General features: G+C 36.0%; 3 protein-coding genes across 4 annotated transcripts in view; 1 reads left to right on the top strand and 2 right to left on the bottom strand.

Moving 5' to 3' along the window:
• LOC5578845 (coiled-coil domain-containing protein 102A) overlaps positions 1-16,300 on the top strand; it is a 49,539-nt gene that overhangs the window by 1,537 nt on the left and 31,702 nt on the right. For both annotated transcript variants that reach the window (XM_001664001.2, XM_021843600.1), the window contains exon 2: positions 15,459-15,569. In XM_001664001.2, the coding sequence (XP_001664051.2) occupies positions 15,459-15,569 (111 nt within the window). The remainder of the gene's footprint in view (positions 1-15,458; positions 15,570-16,300) is intronic.
• On the bottom strand, positions 7,397-8,043 carry LOC110676293 (lysozyme-like). Its single transcript, XM_021843602.1, has 2 exons — positions 7,668-8,043; positions 7,397-7,593 (listed from the first exon to the last, which is right to left on the bottom strand). The coding sequence occupies exons 1-2, from the start codon at positions 7,972-7,974 to the stop codon at positions 7,454-7,456; spliced, it is 447 nt and encodes a 148-aa protein (XP_021699294.1). The 5' UTR covers positions 7,975-8,043; the 3' UTR covers positions 7,397-7,453.
• On the bottom strand, positions 10,675-11,365 carry LOC110676294 (lysozyme-like). The gene is made up of 2 exons (XM_021843603.1): positions 11,002-11,365; positions 10,675-10,929 (listed from the first exon to the last, which is right to left on the bottom strand). Exons 1-2 carry the CDS (start codon positions 11,306-11,308, stop codon positions 10,790-10,792), a joined length of 447 nt encoding a protein of 148 aa, XP_021699295.1. The 5' UTR covers positions 11,309-11,365; the 3' UTR covers positions 10,675-10,789.

The raw sequence follows: 16,300 nt of genomic DNA, 5'->3' as shown, positions 1-16,300 counted from the left end.
TTCTTTACCATTACCCCTGCAGTTATCTCCAATATTGAGAGTGTCTAGTGAAATTTCCATGAATTCTTCAGAATTTCATTTTAGTTTTTTTCATGCTTTTTAAGCCTCAAGAATCCAGCATTCAATCATTAGTAATTATCAAAGTTTAAAAACAATTTTTTTGTTCATTTTTCAAGGAATTTTCATGGAAATCTATCATTGCATTAGAGATAGCAAGTGCAATGCAATGATAGGTTTTCTTGAACATTGCTACAATTTTGAGCAAAAAAAAACTTTAAAAATGATGAAGGTTATTTTCCTCGAAGAATTTTATTGATTATTTTTACAATCTTAGGTATTAATCCAGAGAATTCTCCAAAACTTCCTCAAGAATTCATTACTTGCATAAATTTATCTAGAATTTATTCCAGTTTTTTATAAATAACTGAAAAGTTGTGAGAAATCTCTGAAGGTAAACTACGATGATACTTGTACTCGTATCATCATAGTGTACCTTCAGAGATTTCTCACGACTTTTCAGTTATTTATACAACAAAAATGGAATAAATTCTAGATAAATTCCTAAAAAATTAAATAAACCCAAAAATTCTAGAAATAAAAAATATTGGGGGAAATCCTAGTTCAATGAAAAAATCAATGGCATTCCTGGAGAACTTAGAACTTACATGAGAAATTTCTGAAGGAATTGGCGAAGAGTTTGCTCTGTCTCCGAGAGGGTCAGGCATCATAAAGTGACGAGCCTTACAAGTTTTTAGGAGCATAAAGTGTGACAAAGGCAGAGAAGGTGTTGGAATAGTCTCAATATAGCGTGACATTATTGTTCATCTCAAAAAGATTATTTAAAAAATTGGATAACATCTTCCAAAGATATTCACAGTTTTTTATTTCAAAATATGTGGGAACTTTTATAAACAAATGTTCAAGAACTAATTCAATAATTTATTGAGCAATTACTCCTTACGTTCTTTTACGAATGTATCCAAAAATTATTCTCATGAATTTTTCAATGATTCTTTTCCGGATTCCTCCAGGAATCTCTCAAGTGGTTCTGCCATGATTTTTTTTTTTCAAGTGACTCCTACGATTGTGTGAGTATAAGAATATTTGATGTTTTTCAAAGAATTTATATGGAGTGCAATTCTTCATTCTCATTTTGGAATTTGCTTAGAAAAATATGTGAAGATTATTCAGGAGTTACAAGAATCCTTGCATGGTATTCTCAAAGAAATTGTTTCAATATTCGCCGAAATATGTATCCAGGAATTCCGGAAAAAAAAATCTTAGGCTACCAACAATTACGTATATAGATTACACAGCGTAACAAAAATGATATTTTTGCGTGTCTCAAGGATCAAATTATGTGTCTCGAGAAGATTTGGGGTTGCTGAATCTGATGCCATTTTCAGAAATATTCCAGCACGTCACAATTTTTAGCTACAGGTCGCCAAAGTTGTATAAAACACTGGTTTTATTGATGTTTACATAAAATTTAAAGCATAATTTACCAAACTTTTTTGTGATTTAATCCACTAAGCATGCTATTTTGCACTTAAACTTTCATTTTGTATTTAATTTGATTGAAGTTGCGCGATTAAATTTGGATTAAACCGATTTTTTCGACATGCCTGCTGTCTCCATACAAAATTCGTCGTTTCTCTTATATAGGAATATACAATACTTTTTTAAATCATCATAAAATAACTTTTCCGCATCGAAAGTATTATAAACTTTCCAGATAAGTATTGTTATACACATAAAGTTTGAATTCTGTGGCAAATTAGGCAAATAAATTGCCTTACAAGCTGACAAACTTGCATGCAAGTTGTCTAAAATAGTCAATTTTATCATTTTCAACAGCAAATATCTCAAAAACTAGACGTGCTATGATATTTTTAAAAACGGCAATGGACTCAGCAACCCTTAATTGAGTGAATAGCGGTATTTTGGTGCTTGAGACAAAAACGTGTTCCGCAGTGTTATTTTTCAAAAAAAAATCCCTTCAGGCAGTGGCGATTCCCTAACCACAAATCCAACTGTTCCACGAATATAAATTCTTGAATTTCAGCAACAAATTTGCATCTATGAAGAAAAGATCTGTTAGAAAGGACGATTCCAATAATGTACTGTTTGCTTTATAATCCAAGATTGCCGAATTATTTATTTTTAGATTCGTAGAACAGTAAAAAGTGAGGTTACGAGTCGCCTCTGCCTTCAGGATTGTTTTTGATTCGATTCCTCTAGTATTTTTCATGAATTCATTTACAGATACAATGCATTTGAAAAAAATGTCGCCTATGCTACCGCATGTAACTGAAATTACTTCAGTGCACTAGGATGATTCATTAATTACTTCACATTTATTCTTCCAATGCTGTCTAAAAGAACTCATCAAGGAGTTCTCTAAAAGTTTCTCAAATATGTTTCACAAAATGTCCTGGAAAATCCTGCCAGTATTTCCTTTTGGAATTTCCGTTTATAATATATTATGTTAGGTCATTAGGTCGAACGTGTATAGTATAGTAAGAGAGAGAAAAATGTCTGATTTCTGTTAAGTTTTGATGACCGATTCGACCTAAAAAACTCCGGCCTAACATACTTCGCCCCAATGATCTGACACCTTCTTTAACCTTCCTTGTGCATTGAGGTCATTTTTGACCAATCGGCACGGTAAAGGAGCTATAACTTTGTAGAGAAAAGAGATAGAAATCTGAAATTTTCTGACTTTTCCAAACTTTCAAAAACGAACATTTTCGTGCTAAAAGAAGCTTTCAACTACCTTTTGAAGCGGCGCTACGAAAAGTGACACATCATGCATATTAGAGACTCTTACACAGATTTCTTCAGATAATTTATATTATAATCTATAATCCAATTTTGTTCGTCATGTGTCATTTTATACCGGTTCTGATATGGCTTTTGGAATACCTTCAGTAATCCCTTCAGGAGTTCCTCCAGTATTAAACCTGATTTGCTGCTGAACAGGAATCGCTAAAGAAATTTCTCGCCGATTCCTTGCAGAAATTTTCTACAGCGACTCCCGTTTGAACTGACATCTCTTTTCAACTGTGTACTGCAATCAGAAAAAAGTGCTTCCTTGATCGATTCCTTCCAGGAATTTTCCATGCATCAAGATAGGCCAAGAAATTACTTGTCAGCAGCGAATCAGGCTTTAAACACAAAGATTCTTGCAAGAAAATATCTACTGAGATTCCTTTAGAGATGTCACAAGAACTTCCTGCCTGAATATCTCCACGGATGCCTTCATAGAGTGGTTGAGTAAAATCTCTACTGAGATTCTTCCAGAAATTTCTCAAAGGATTCCTTCAGGATCTGTTTCAGGAATAAGCCTGATTTGCTGCTGAACAGGAATCGCTAAAGAAATTTCTCGCCGATTCCTTTCAGAAATTTTCTACAGCGACTCCCGTTTGAACTGACATTTCTTTTCAACTGCGTACTGCGATCATAAAAAAGCGCATTCTTGAGCGATTCCTTGCAGAAATTTCCCATGCATCAAGATAGGCCTAGAAATTACTTGTCAGCAGCGAATCAGGCTATACTCTGGAATTTCTCCGGAGATTTCTCTAGGGATTTTTCAAGCGATTTCTTCTGGTATTCCTCCTGAGGATTCCTCCACGGATACTTACAAAGATATCCCCAAGTAGTCTCGAGATTCATCAGAATCATTCCAGAGATTTCACGGATCGCTCCAGGGATTCTACCTGGAATTGCTCCAGGTGTTCTACAACTCACAAATTCCTCAAGGGATTCCTCCAGGAATTCTCCCAGGGCTACTACCAGGGAATTGCTACATTACTCACTCCAAAGATTTCTCCAGATAATTCTCCAGGGAATTTCTCTAAGGATTCGTTCTGAGCCACCAGAATATCCTACGGGGATTCTTCAAAGAGGTCCTCTTTAAATTCCTCCAGAGATTCTCCCATAAATGCCTGCAGGAGTTTCATCAGAAATTATACTAAGAATTTCTGCAGGGTTTCCTTAGGAAAATCTCTACAAAAAATCCTCCAGTGCAATCTCATACGTTCCTGTAGAAAAATCTCTCCATGGATTCCTCCAGAGATTTCTCTTGGGTATCTCCATAAATTTATCCATGAATTCCTTCAAGGATTATTCCAGGGATTTCTCCAGAAAAATCTCTACTGGGATTTTTCCCGGGATTTCTCTAGGGATTCCACCAGCAAAATTTCTATAGTGATTCTTCCTGGGATACCTCCAAGGATTCTCCAGGGATTCCTTTAGAGATGCCTCCATAAGTCCTTCAGTAGTTAACTTAGATAATCTTTTGGAAGTTCCTACAGGAGTTTCTCCAGATACTCCTCCAGGGATCTAGGAAAATCTCTACAGGGATTTCTGCAGAGATTTGTATTTGTATTTGTATCTCTATTTGGTTTCCTCTATAAATTGTTCCAGGGATTTGCTGGTAGAGAAACGAGTGTATATTTTGATTAAACATGCTTCTCGTCTACGCAGAATTTATTATAAAAAATCCATCGAAAAAAAAATCTCCGTAGACGAAAAGCATATTTGATGTTCCAAGGTTTTTTTTCCGTAATTCCTCCTGAGATTTTTTCGGGAATCTCTCCATAGTTTCATGCAAGAATTTCTCTAGAGATTCATCCACAAATTCAACCGGAGATTCCTTGAGGGATTACTTTAGTTTTTTTTTCTAGAGGTTCCTACAGGAATTTATCTAGAGAGTTCTAAAAAAAACTTTTTCAGAAAAGCAGTTCCTGAAGAAATCTTATACAAAATCGCGGAGGAAACCCTGGGTGAATCTCTGTGAGAATTTCAAGAGGAATCCCCGGAGGATTTTTTGGAGACAAAGAACGAATCACTGGAGAAATTTCAGGGCGAATCCCTGGAGGATCACCTGGAAAAATCCTTAGAGAAAATCATGCAGCAATTTTCCTGCAGATATCCCTGGGAGAATTCCTGACAGAACTTATTGGGGAATCCCTATAGGGTTCATGAAGTTATTTTTTGTAGTATTTTTAGATGAATTGATGGAATCTTTCCTGATAGAATTCTGGAAATCTAAGGAATGATTCGTAATGCAATCTCGAGATGACTATCTGAGAAATTGGAGAAATATCCGAAGTAATCCTTGAAGAAATTGTTGTAGTGTAACCTGGAAAAGCCTTGAAGTCATTTCTGCAAAAATCCCTGCAGATATTTTTCTGGAGGAATCCTTAGAGCAGTCGCTGGAAGAATTTTTTGGATAGATATTCCTCCGCCTGAAAAAATCCTAGAAAATATTTTACAGCAGGAACCACTGGAGATATTCTGACAGAAACTCCTGGCGGAATCGCTAGAGAAATCCCTGAAGAAATATCCATGCCAAAATTGGAGGAATCCTTAGAGAAACGTCTGGCAAAATTGTTGAACGAATTGCTGAGTATATTCCTGGAGCCCCATCGAAACTGATGGTCTAGAAATTTTAGTAGCGAACAAAAGTTCTTCTTTGAGGAACCTCTGATAAAACCGCTAGTGGAATCCCTGGAAAAATCGCTGTAGGGATTACGGTAGAGATTATCTTGGAGAGATTTCTGGTAGAATCCCTGGAGGAATCATCGAAAGAATTCCTGGAGAAATCTCTAGTTCTTCCTATGATGTACACGATACTGAAGACTGCCTAACAGATGAGGTCGAAATATGAGTCTTTGTCAGAGGATACACATTTTAGTTGGAATTAAATGGTTGGAATGGAATTAAACAGTACTGAATCCGATTTTTCATTTACTTAAGAAATTTTCCAGAAATTATTTCGCAAAGTCCTGCTAAAAGCTATCCAATGATTCTATTAACTATTATGTAAACAATATCTCAAGTAAATCCTTCTCAATGATTCCTGGAAAAACTTCCCCAGATAATTTATCCTGAATTGTCTATTATTTTCCTAACGATTCTTCCAGAAACTATTTTTTGATTATGTTCTGAGAGCATTCAAGGAGGTTTCCAAGAATTTTCCAATAATAGTCATTCTTTTACATTATTTCATCTAAATGGTTAGTGCAAGAATAATTTCTATAAATATTCCTTCAGGGAATATTTCAAGTATTCTCCTAGGAATTTTCACAGTGTTCCTTCTGGTTTTTTTTTTTGAAAATTACCTTTAAGAGTTCCTTCCATGATAATTTCTAAACGATTCTTATAGGGATTTAACCAGCAATAACTTCAAGACACATGGCACAAATCTCCCAAATAGACGGGGACCGTGCCTTCGGTGCCGACGGAGAACTTCGAAAAAATCCTTAGCACCTTCACATAGGGTTTCGTTCTACTTCGTCGTAAGCGCTATTATTCGTCGTATCAAACTTAAAATGTTCCACTACGGCGAATATTTCAACTTACCTGCAACATAGTTTCATTTTCCAAGTGTAATTTTGTGAAAGCTGTTATGGTTCGTACACCAAAAATGCAATAAAACTACCGTACTTCGATAATTAACATCAGTTCAAGTATCCACTTTGCATTTTTTTTTATAGAAATCGCATGGACGAACTCGATTTGAGAGAAATGCTTAACGATCGACACCAGGCACACCATTTTATGATACAAGTTTCTTCTTCTTTGTGAATGTAAACAAAGTTCAATCCGTCGTACTGAGAAAAAAAAGCTTGTGCGCGTCAATGTGTACGTGATGCTCGACGTAAAATACGGTTCCTTTGATTGTGTTGTTATCGCTGCACTGTGAGCAAATGCCATAATTATTCTGTCAAAAGGAATTTTGCCTTTTTGGATTTTAAAGGAAATTAGTATATTCCATCATGCTGAAGGAATGGAGGGAGATGCATGTTGATCTATATATTCTAGCAAAACATTTTATTATAGCGTTGATATGTTGTGTTTTAACCACTCACTATATCAAAATGAGCCGTAAGATGTGAGGCGAATCTGGAAACTGATTGCGACAGAAATGAAAACGATATGATGGATCGAGAATACGGCAAGATGTATATTTTCTTTGCATTATTCCCAAAAAGAGATCAAGATTTATCAAAATCTTATTGTATGCTAAGGCCGTTTTGAGAAAGAATTGTTTGGCATCGGTTTGTATCAGCATTATTCACTGCAATACTGGAAAAATTGCAGTTCTCACTGATCAATGCTTAATTCGATGGATACTAGCACATCACCCTACAAATTTGTCAAAAAATATTTGTATAATATCCTGTAGAAAGTTATCTTGGAACTTTCCAGAAGTAATCGTTGAAACAATCTTAAAAGGAGGAATTCCTAGATATCGCTAAGTAAGAATTATTGAAGAAATTTCCACTGCAATCCCGGGACACCTTTCTATAGTAAATCTCTGGATATTTTTAATAAGACGTAGTGAAGGAATTATGCATTAATAAATAAAATACACAAAACAATAAAGTATTAGGGCTATGAATTCAATCTATTTAGTGACCAAAATTATCTGCTCTCGACATGTTTACAGTTTACATTTGCTCAAATCGGGAAGCGCTTTGCCTTCACAGCGATTGAGCCATCCATACCAGGCTCTGTAGCCGTGTCGCTTGTAGATCTTTTTCACACACGCTGAAGCCTTACTGATGTCGTCTTTTAGAAGTTCTAGAAATGCATAAACCATTCGATTATTAGCAGACAACTATTCCAAGACAGCGTTTCAAAGAACTTGTACTTACCAGAACACTTAATCTTGCACTCGTTCGAAGTCTTTTTCTTCTTGTCCTGTGGATCGCACCAGTATCGATCGTTGATCTGGAACAGGCCCCAATCGGTGGACCCATTGCGATTGTTGTTCTTCTTGTTGGTATCCATACCGCTTTCATTCTGCACCAGGCATACCCAGTTTCGGAGATCGGCTTTATTGAATCCTTGAGCGAGTAGAGCTTTGGCCAGCGAACACTTGTCGAACTTTTTGGCCTCAACGTTTACACTCAACAGGGCAAAAAGGCCCACCAGTACAATCAATAAATTCAAGTTTCTCATTCTGAAGATGTTCCAACACGAACTACCATACCGCACTTTCAAGCTGCTTGTTTAACTGATGATGAACTCCTAGAGTAAGCATGTTTTATATACCCACGCTCTGTTCCATATAGCAGGGCTGGTAACGAGTCAGTTTTCAGTGGCTCGAAACACAAATTCACAAAAGTCACTGTTTTTACTTTTATTTTGGAACACATACAGTATTAGCACAGACAAACAGACGTCACACTCTCATCAGTGTCCATCGACAACCTTTTTAACGGTCGATTCATAAATATGGTAGGTGGCCAATTTGCCACCCGCGCATCGTTTTGTTTGCGTTTGAAGTTTACACACTACCGCCATCTGTTGGCCCGTCGACTAAGCACACTAATTTTAGCATTGGGCGTACATGTCCTCGTGACTATGATTTTGATCAAGATTTGTTCTAAGTGTTACGTCTGTTTGTCTGTGGTATTAGACAAAACATTTGCAAATTTTTCGGTTTTCAATACAAAATGGTTAGATCTCAGTTATTTATGGACCGATTTGAATGAAACTTTCACCTCACGTCAGAATAAACTTGAATTGCAACATATATTTCTGAGTGATTTTTCCAATGACGAGTTCAAAAGTAAGAACGGTTCGACTAAAGTGCAATTTTTTACGAACAATTATAAACGATTTTTCCGAAAATATGGAAGTTCTATATAAAAACTGTCTTCAGCAAACTTGTTAATCTTGTCTATATCTACAACTTTGCTGAAGATACCATGAAGCTAATCAATCATTTTTTTCGAGTTATGACAATTATGAAAATCAATAAAAAAAACTCACTTTAGTCAAACCGTTATTACTTTTAAACTAGTGAAAAATACTCAAATATGTATGTTGCAATTCCATTTATTTCTGACATACTGTGGAAGCATTATTGAAATCGATCCAAAAATAACTCTAAGTTGACCATTTTGTATGAAAAATCGAAAAAGTTGCAACTGTTTTTTCCAATACTGTAGCAAACTTAGTGGCATCGTATTCAGGAAGGATATAGCTTTGATTTTAAGTGAAACTCTCTGATGTTCGTTTAAAATTTGGCCGCCACCTTGAATTTCGTCAGAAAAACCGTTTTTCACCATTAGCGAGAGATGAGATGAGATCAGAATCAGCGCTGAGCAAGCTGATCAAAAAGTGAGTATGATATGCTACAAAAACTAGGTGAGCAATAGAATTTATCCTATGAAATTATCTATGGCGAGTGCAATGTTTGTTTTTTGTTTTTTTCTTAAAGTCTATCAAAGAATAGGGGTATTATTTTGAGTGAAAATATTCGGCGGCCATCTTAGATATTGACGCCATCTTGATGTTAAGTAGTAGAATGAACTTTTCACCTTGTTAGCGCCCAATATTTTTAATTTTAGGACAACCGTTGACAATTTTTTTTTCATCATCTTCTCATTCTTCTTTTTCCTGAAGTTATGTCCTTACTAGAAAGATCCTGCTTCTCAGCTTAATTAATTATAAGAAAGCTTACGAATAATACTTACGAATAATACTACGAATACCACATTTTAAATTTAACACTAAATTCGCTTGTATTCATGATTATTTTCGTATTTAGGTATATTGCATTAAATTGATGTTTGCAGATTTGAAGTCACTATCATAACTATATTGGCCGCTACCAGCCCTGATATAGACAAGAGTGCGTTATCTGGTCGAGTCGTCGTGCAGCACAGTTCCTCGTTTGTTGGTTTGACTTAGCCGAAACGGCGCACGCTAGCAGAAGACACAGATTTAATTTTGCAGCTGTAGCAACATCGGGGGATCCCCTTCGGGACTGCTCCTTAACGGTGATGCCCCGGTATATTTTAACATCGATAAAACCATTTCTCATATGACTGAGTTAATCTGAGAATGAATGCAGTTGTTGTTCGACGCTTAGTCATATGATCTACAACTTTGATCGCAATTTCAAATTTGCATATAGGATTCTCTTTGACGAAGTTATTGATAAAGCTTTATTGTATGTCAGAAATAAACTACCCGCCGAAAGTATGGGATCGTATAATCGAGTAATGCAACACTCGATATGAATTTTGCAAAATACCTGAAAAGTTAAGAATCACGACAGCAGCAACTTGTGCATACCGGTGATCCTGATCTTGTTGGAGTGTTGCAATACTCGGTGATGCGATTCCATACTTATAGCGATTAGTGTGTTAGTGTTTCTTACACTTACGAATAGCTGGCAGATGGTCAATGAAATCATGCACTAATCAAATACGAGCTAACTGATCAGCCAGTTTATTTGCAGCGATGGAAGAATGATTAGACAGTCATAAAATGTTTGACGGGTTGCTGCATTCTATTTCTCAATTTGATTTACGTAAATTGACTTGAATTTGCCGAAGTTTTAGCTTGATAATGAATTTTGTTTTCGTTTGCAACTTGTGGGACCTAAGCTGGTTGTGGAATCCGTAAAAGGCCTTATTCGCGGCCGCAACAGGTTTTTTCAAATGAGCTGTAGCAGCTGATGTCTGAACATGGTTTTCCGGCGAAACAAATTAGGTTGATAGGTGAAACGCCTAGATGTTTTGAAATCATGTGGTCGCATTACAGATGAGGTCAAACTAGACGTTAGATGGATTTAAGCAAGGAGAAGGGCTTTCGAATATACTGTTCATCATTGCAACTAGGAGGTGGAAATGTTAACCAACAGCGTTATTTTTTTTGGAAGCATCATATTTTGAAGTCTTCTTTCAAATACCAGAAGTATAGTGTAAATTTTATTCATAGTATTATTTGTCTCGAAACATTATTTGTTTGTCCCCATTTTTCACAGTTTGCACTTGCTCAAATCGGGAAGAACTTTGCCTTTACATTTGTTTGTCCATCCGTACCAGGCGCTAAAACCGTGTCGTTTGTAGATTTTTTTCGCACATGTGGAAGCCTTGCTGATGTCACTTTTCAGGAATTCTAAAAATTCGAACAACATCATGATTATCTAACAGTTATTTCAATTTAACCCCTTCCATCCCTACAACTCACCCGAACATTTGACCTTACACTCGTTCGAGGTCTTTTTCTTCTTGTCCTGTGGATCGCACCAGTATCGATCGTTGATCTGGAACAGGCCCCAATCGGTGGATCCATTGCTGTTGTTGTGCTTCTTGTTGGTGTCCATGCTGCTTTCATTCTGCACCAGACAGACCCAGTTACGTAGATCTGCTTTGCTGAATCCTTGAGCCAGCAAAGCCTTGGCCAGCGAACATTTGTCGAACTTTTTTGCTTCGATTGTGGATGCCAGTAGGACAAAAAGTCCTACCAGTACGATCGGCAACTTTGCGTTTCCCATTCTGATGGTGTTTGAACACCGATTTTTCGCACGGACTGTTTGAATCAGTCTTTGGAAACCATGTTTTATATACCTACCGTAACATTGACCAGAGTGCGTTATCTGGCCGAGTTTCACACAGTTGTACTACGGTCCAAAGGCAAAGAACCCAAATTGATGCTATTTTATGGACAACTGCTGTTATCGACGAGATTACTTTGCGGATGTGTTTCGGTAAAACTTAACAATACCCCTCGATGAACTCTAAGCTGTAAATTTTATCGTTTAAGAAAGTGCGTAATACCTACAATAATGATTTATTTTAACAATTGCTATCGTAGGGAGCCGGATACTATTATTGGCACTTTTGATTCACTTCGGCAGTGTTTTTTTTTTTGAATGCTACTGAGCTCATATTTGTTCATAATATGCGTCGTATTCAAGTGCTTCTTGTTGTAAAGTATCAAACCATTCGGTCGAGAAAACCACCCATGCCAAAGCGAATCTTGGAAGTGCCTAAGTAGCTCTGCACCCTATTGTGTTTAAATTTCAATAAATCGATTCAAAATAGAGTAGAGTTGTACATACGTTTTTGTCTAGAGTTGGTTGCAATAAGTATGTAAAGCTAGAGTATCTAAATCAGCATAAACTTAAAAATCAAGCAATGATAAACTATATTGGCGCTTATGATACAGTTAATATTAATTTTCTTTCATACAGTAGTCCCACAATTATGAATCATTAAAGGTTTAGCGAAAATTCTAAAAAATATAGCGAAATAAACAATATATTCGAATGCATTCAACATTAAATGATAAAGTTCGGCATAAATTTACTGTTCATGCACATTGTGCTCATTGAAATAGTCGATAATATTGAAAAATTTTGCATATTTGCACATCGTCGAAAACCACATTTTGTTAATCAGCAAAAAACCTGTCTACAAATATGAATCAATCTGACCAAAGTTTATGAATCAGCTGATTATTTTACTATTTAATGAAACATTCCATAAAAATTCTACATGTTTGCGAGAACAATACCTCGGACAACATAATTAAGGGATATATAGCGGAACCCCGGTACCAGTGCCGAGAGCTCGGGAGATGAAATAAATTAGAAGCTTTACAAAAGATGCTGCATGCATTTTTTAAAAGCATGATTATAATTATTGTATAAGGCAACATGATTATTTGGATTTACAATAGCGGCTCGAAAGTGACTAGGCATAATTTTGAAAGTCAAGTCTTGTAACATTTTTTTTTGTCAACCATCCAGCAGTCGCGCAGTTGACCACCACCAAGAGCACTACGTTGGAGTTGTATACGAAAAGCGATATTTTTCACTTGTGTTGTTCAAAGTACAATAGACATGACTAATGAGGAGTTAATCAAAATAGCTCAGATGCCCAAAATTGATTTGATTCGAAATATGTAGTATATAAAAATACAATGTTGCTGGTTTCCGCCTAATATTGTCGATGTTACAGAGGACGATTCGATTACGGTCCCAAACCAATGTTTTGCTCTTTTCGAACTTCTATCACATAATTTCATATTGAAAATCTATATAAATAAAAATGGAATGGTGTTTGTATGTCACGAAATGGCTGACGAACGGGTTACCGGATTTGAATGATTCTTTCTCCCTTTTTGTTCGTCAAGGGTTCCGACGTGTTTGTGTGTGTGTTTGTTCACAGGATATTCACCGAGAAAGTTGAAAAACAAGCGTGAACGGAACTGTCATTATGTATGGGACGATCAATAGGGTGTTTCAACAGCCTATTTGATGGCAAGACGAAATTTTGCAGGTCCACTAGTTATTTATAAATGAGTAATATATTTGAAAATCATCACGTTCTAGCAGTTTGAACGCCTATTCATAAATTGTAACTGGCGTGTTTTTTGCCACATTTATAAATCAATTATTTGACGCAAAAAAACTCTGATATTTCGCATTTTTTTTCGTGTAGCTGTTTCTCTTAATCTATCCTCCACGGAGCCCCGGCAGACCGTTATTATGCAAAAAAATTGTCCATCAAATCTGAGTACAGGGCTCGATTCCTTATATTATTCTGCACCTCTGGGCCAATTTTTAAATAAATCCCTAGGAGGAATCTCGAGAAATCTTGATATGAAGTTTTTGACTCATAATTCCAATATAAACCATACTAAAATTACGTAAAAGCACTGAAAAAACCTACAAAAATGCTAATAAAAGTTGGCTAAACTGTTCTCAACAAGTATACAATTGTTACCGTTGTTAACATTAGAAATGTTTACGACTGACTTAACTTACTGGAGTAGCTTAATTATGTTTTTACATGGCTTAAACCAGTAATAATAATAAGAATAATAGAATGAAGTTCAAGACATAACCAGTGGAACAACAGCAGACAACAAACCGAAACGATCGTGTGGCCAGGGTAGCCAGAAGGTCGATACTAGGAATGATTCTGATTGGTACAAAGTGTATCAAACTCGTTAAAAAATAAATGTTAATTATAATGTAATTATGTACTTTTCAACTACAGACACGAATGCACTGAATAGCGTAAAGTGCCTTTAATAAAAAAAAGTCATAAGTTTCAATAAGATATTGATGTTATGTTTGATAAACGTGAATTATTCAATGCTGAATACTATTTGTTTACAGCCTATTTTTCGACTTTCCGACTAAGTGACCCGCCAATCGTATGTGCTTGCATGTGGATACATAAACAGCCTCAGTTGTGTTGGTGCTGAGACAGTACTTGATGGGGATGTAGTTGAAGTTGTTAAAGAGCCATAGAACACTTGTGACCTTTCACGGGTTACGTAATCAGCTTAGGGACCCGCAACTTGCAAAGGGAAACGACTTTTATACACTATTGCATGATACAGGCTTCTCTGACTTCATAGATCCAGTCTTCCGTTAGTAACTTCGCCAAAACACCTCACGATCCTTTATCATACAACACTGAAAAGTGTTTTCAACAATAATGCAAAAAGAGCAACGATGAATGCAAGCATGCCCAAATCATTGTCAATTTTCCTTGTATAAAACCTGGCTCTCTAACCTCACTTATTTAAGAACATGGGCAAAGACTATTAAGCGAATAAAATACGGCAAACTTCATTGAGCTGTCCATTTAGTGCGAATGCCGGAATAAAAAGTTGCTTCAATCAGCGGCCCCGTGGAAGACATCCGCGTAAGTCTATTCTGATATTGACGTGAGCGTACCAGCGCAACCAAAGCATTCCAGATCGGAAACAAACGTTTAATACTTGCTCTAATCGACTAGAACGTTATCACATGCCTTACCTTCTAACCATTATTGTGCTACATTTATTCTAAGATCCTTTCTTTTTCGAAATAACAACATTGTTAATTGTAAATTTACTTGTTTTACCTTTCAATCGGTTTAACGTAGAAAACAACAATCAATTAACAATATACACTAGTAAACTATGGAAAAGAACGTACTTAAGCCACTCCGGTGAGTTAAATCAGTTGTAAACATTTCTAATTATAACAACGGTATCTATTTTATACTTATTAAGAACAGTTTGATCAACTTTTTGAGCGTTTTTGTAGTTTTTTCAGTGCTTTTACGCAATTTTAATATGATTTATATTGGAATTTTGAGTCAAAAACTTCAAATCAAGATTTATTGAGATTCCTCCTAGGATTTTTTTTTTAATTCTCCCAGAGGATGCAGAATAATATAAGGAATCGAGCCCTGTACTCAGATTTGATGGACATTTTTTTTGCATAATAACGGCCTGTGTCCTCTCTTTCGCTAAATTAGATAAATCTATAGTATTTCTTGTTAATGAAGCATGATATAGTGATTCTTCATCCTAAAGCACAAACATATGTTACGAAAAAGAATCAGTCTCTGTAATAACGCAAAGAGAGCGACGGTTATTACTTTTGAAAAAATAATGCTGAAATATTATCTGGACCTCATTCTCTCTGTGATGTTTTGTGGCATACTTCTTTATAATTAAGTCTTAAATTTAGCTAATTCATAAATTGTGGGTGATTCAACTGTTTGGGGTTACTGTACATAAGCATCCAAATGACGTTCTAGGCCAATATTTAAGACCGCTTAACCTATCTGTTCTTACTTATGATCTCACCAAATCAGGTATTAATAATAATGATTTATGTTTTCTATTTTTTACAGTCCCAACGTCAACGTGAGCTGGAGGAAGCTCGTGCTAGGGCTGCTCAGATGGAGAAAACCATGAAATGGTGGTCGGATTGTACGGCCAACTGGAGGGAGAAATGGAGCAAGGTAAATTAATTCATAGATGATTTACAATATTAAGCATCCTACCAATGTTACGTCAGCTCTGGTCAAGATTTCAGGGTTTGACGGTGTCAAATTAGAAGGTGCACCATAATAATATCCGTTTGTGAAACATATCGCCTTCCCAATGCTTTGGCACACCTCCATGATTTATCATGAAACGGCTGCTTTCAGATGAAGGGAGGATCTGTTAATTTGTTTCGGTATATTGTCAGGTCCTTTTTGAACGGCGGGATTGCCAGGGCACAGTACTTACTTATAATCCAGTGCCGGTTGTTGACGTATCAATTCGTTTACACGAGCTGTAGCATCCTTTGCTATAATTAGCAATGGTGGTTAAGTTTCGAAGCCAACGTGTGATCAATCGTTTAATAATATAACATGAGAATAACACAGTGTAACAAAAATTACATTTTTTCTTGTCTCAAGGATCAATTTATGTGTCTCTAGTAGATTTGGGGTTGCTGTATCTGATGCCGTTCTCAGATATGTTCCAGCACGTCACAATTTTTAGCTACAGGTCGTCATAGCTGTATAAAACACTATTTTCATTAATATTCACATGAAATTCTAAGTTTGATTTATCAAACTTTTTTATGATCTAATACATCAAGCATGCAATATATGACTAAAACTTTCATTTCAGATAAAATTTGGTTGAAATTGCACGATTAAATTTAGATTAAATCGATTTTTCCAATACGCTTGCAGTCTCC

The sequence above is a fragment of the Aedes aegypti genome, chromosome 2 (genome assembly GCF_002204515.2).
Source record: "Aedes aegypti strain LVP_AGWG chromosome 2, AaegL5.0 Primary Assembly, whole genome shotgun sequence".
In the NCBI taxonomy this organism is placed as follows: domain Eukaryota; kingdom Metazoa; phylum Arthropoda; class Insecta; order Diptera; family Culicidae; genus Aedes; species Aedes aegypti.
The sequence above is the reverse complement of the archived record's forward strand: the minus strand, read 5'-3'. Positions and strand labels throughout refer to the sequence as shown.

Bases quoted from the DNA above. Each gene is read 5' to 3' on its own strand.
- LOC110676293 (XM_021843602.1), bottom strand. From the start codon at position 7,974: ATGAGAAACTTGAATTTATTGATTGTACTGGTGGGCCTTTTTGCCCTG. The intron at 7,594-7,667 runs GTAAGTACAAGT...ATGCATTTCTAG, and splicing joins GTGCAAGATTAAGTGTTCTG to AACTTCTAAAAGACGACATC.
- LOC110676294 (XM_021843603.1), bottom strand. From the start codon at position 11,308: ATGGGAAACGCAAAGTTGCCGATCGTACTGGTAGGACTTTTTGTCCTA. The intron at 10,930-11,001 runs GTGAGTTGTAGG...TCGAATTTTTAG, and splicing joins GTGTAAGGTCAAATGTTCGG to AATTCCTGAAAAGTGACATC.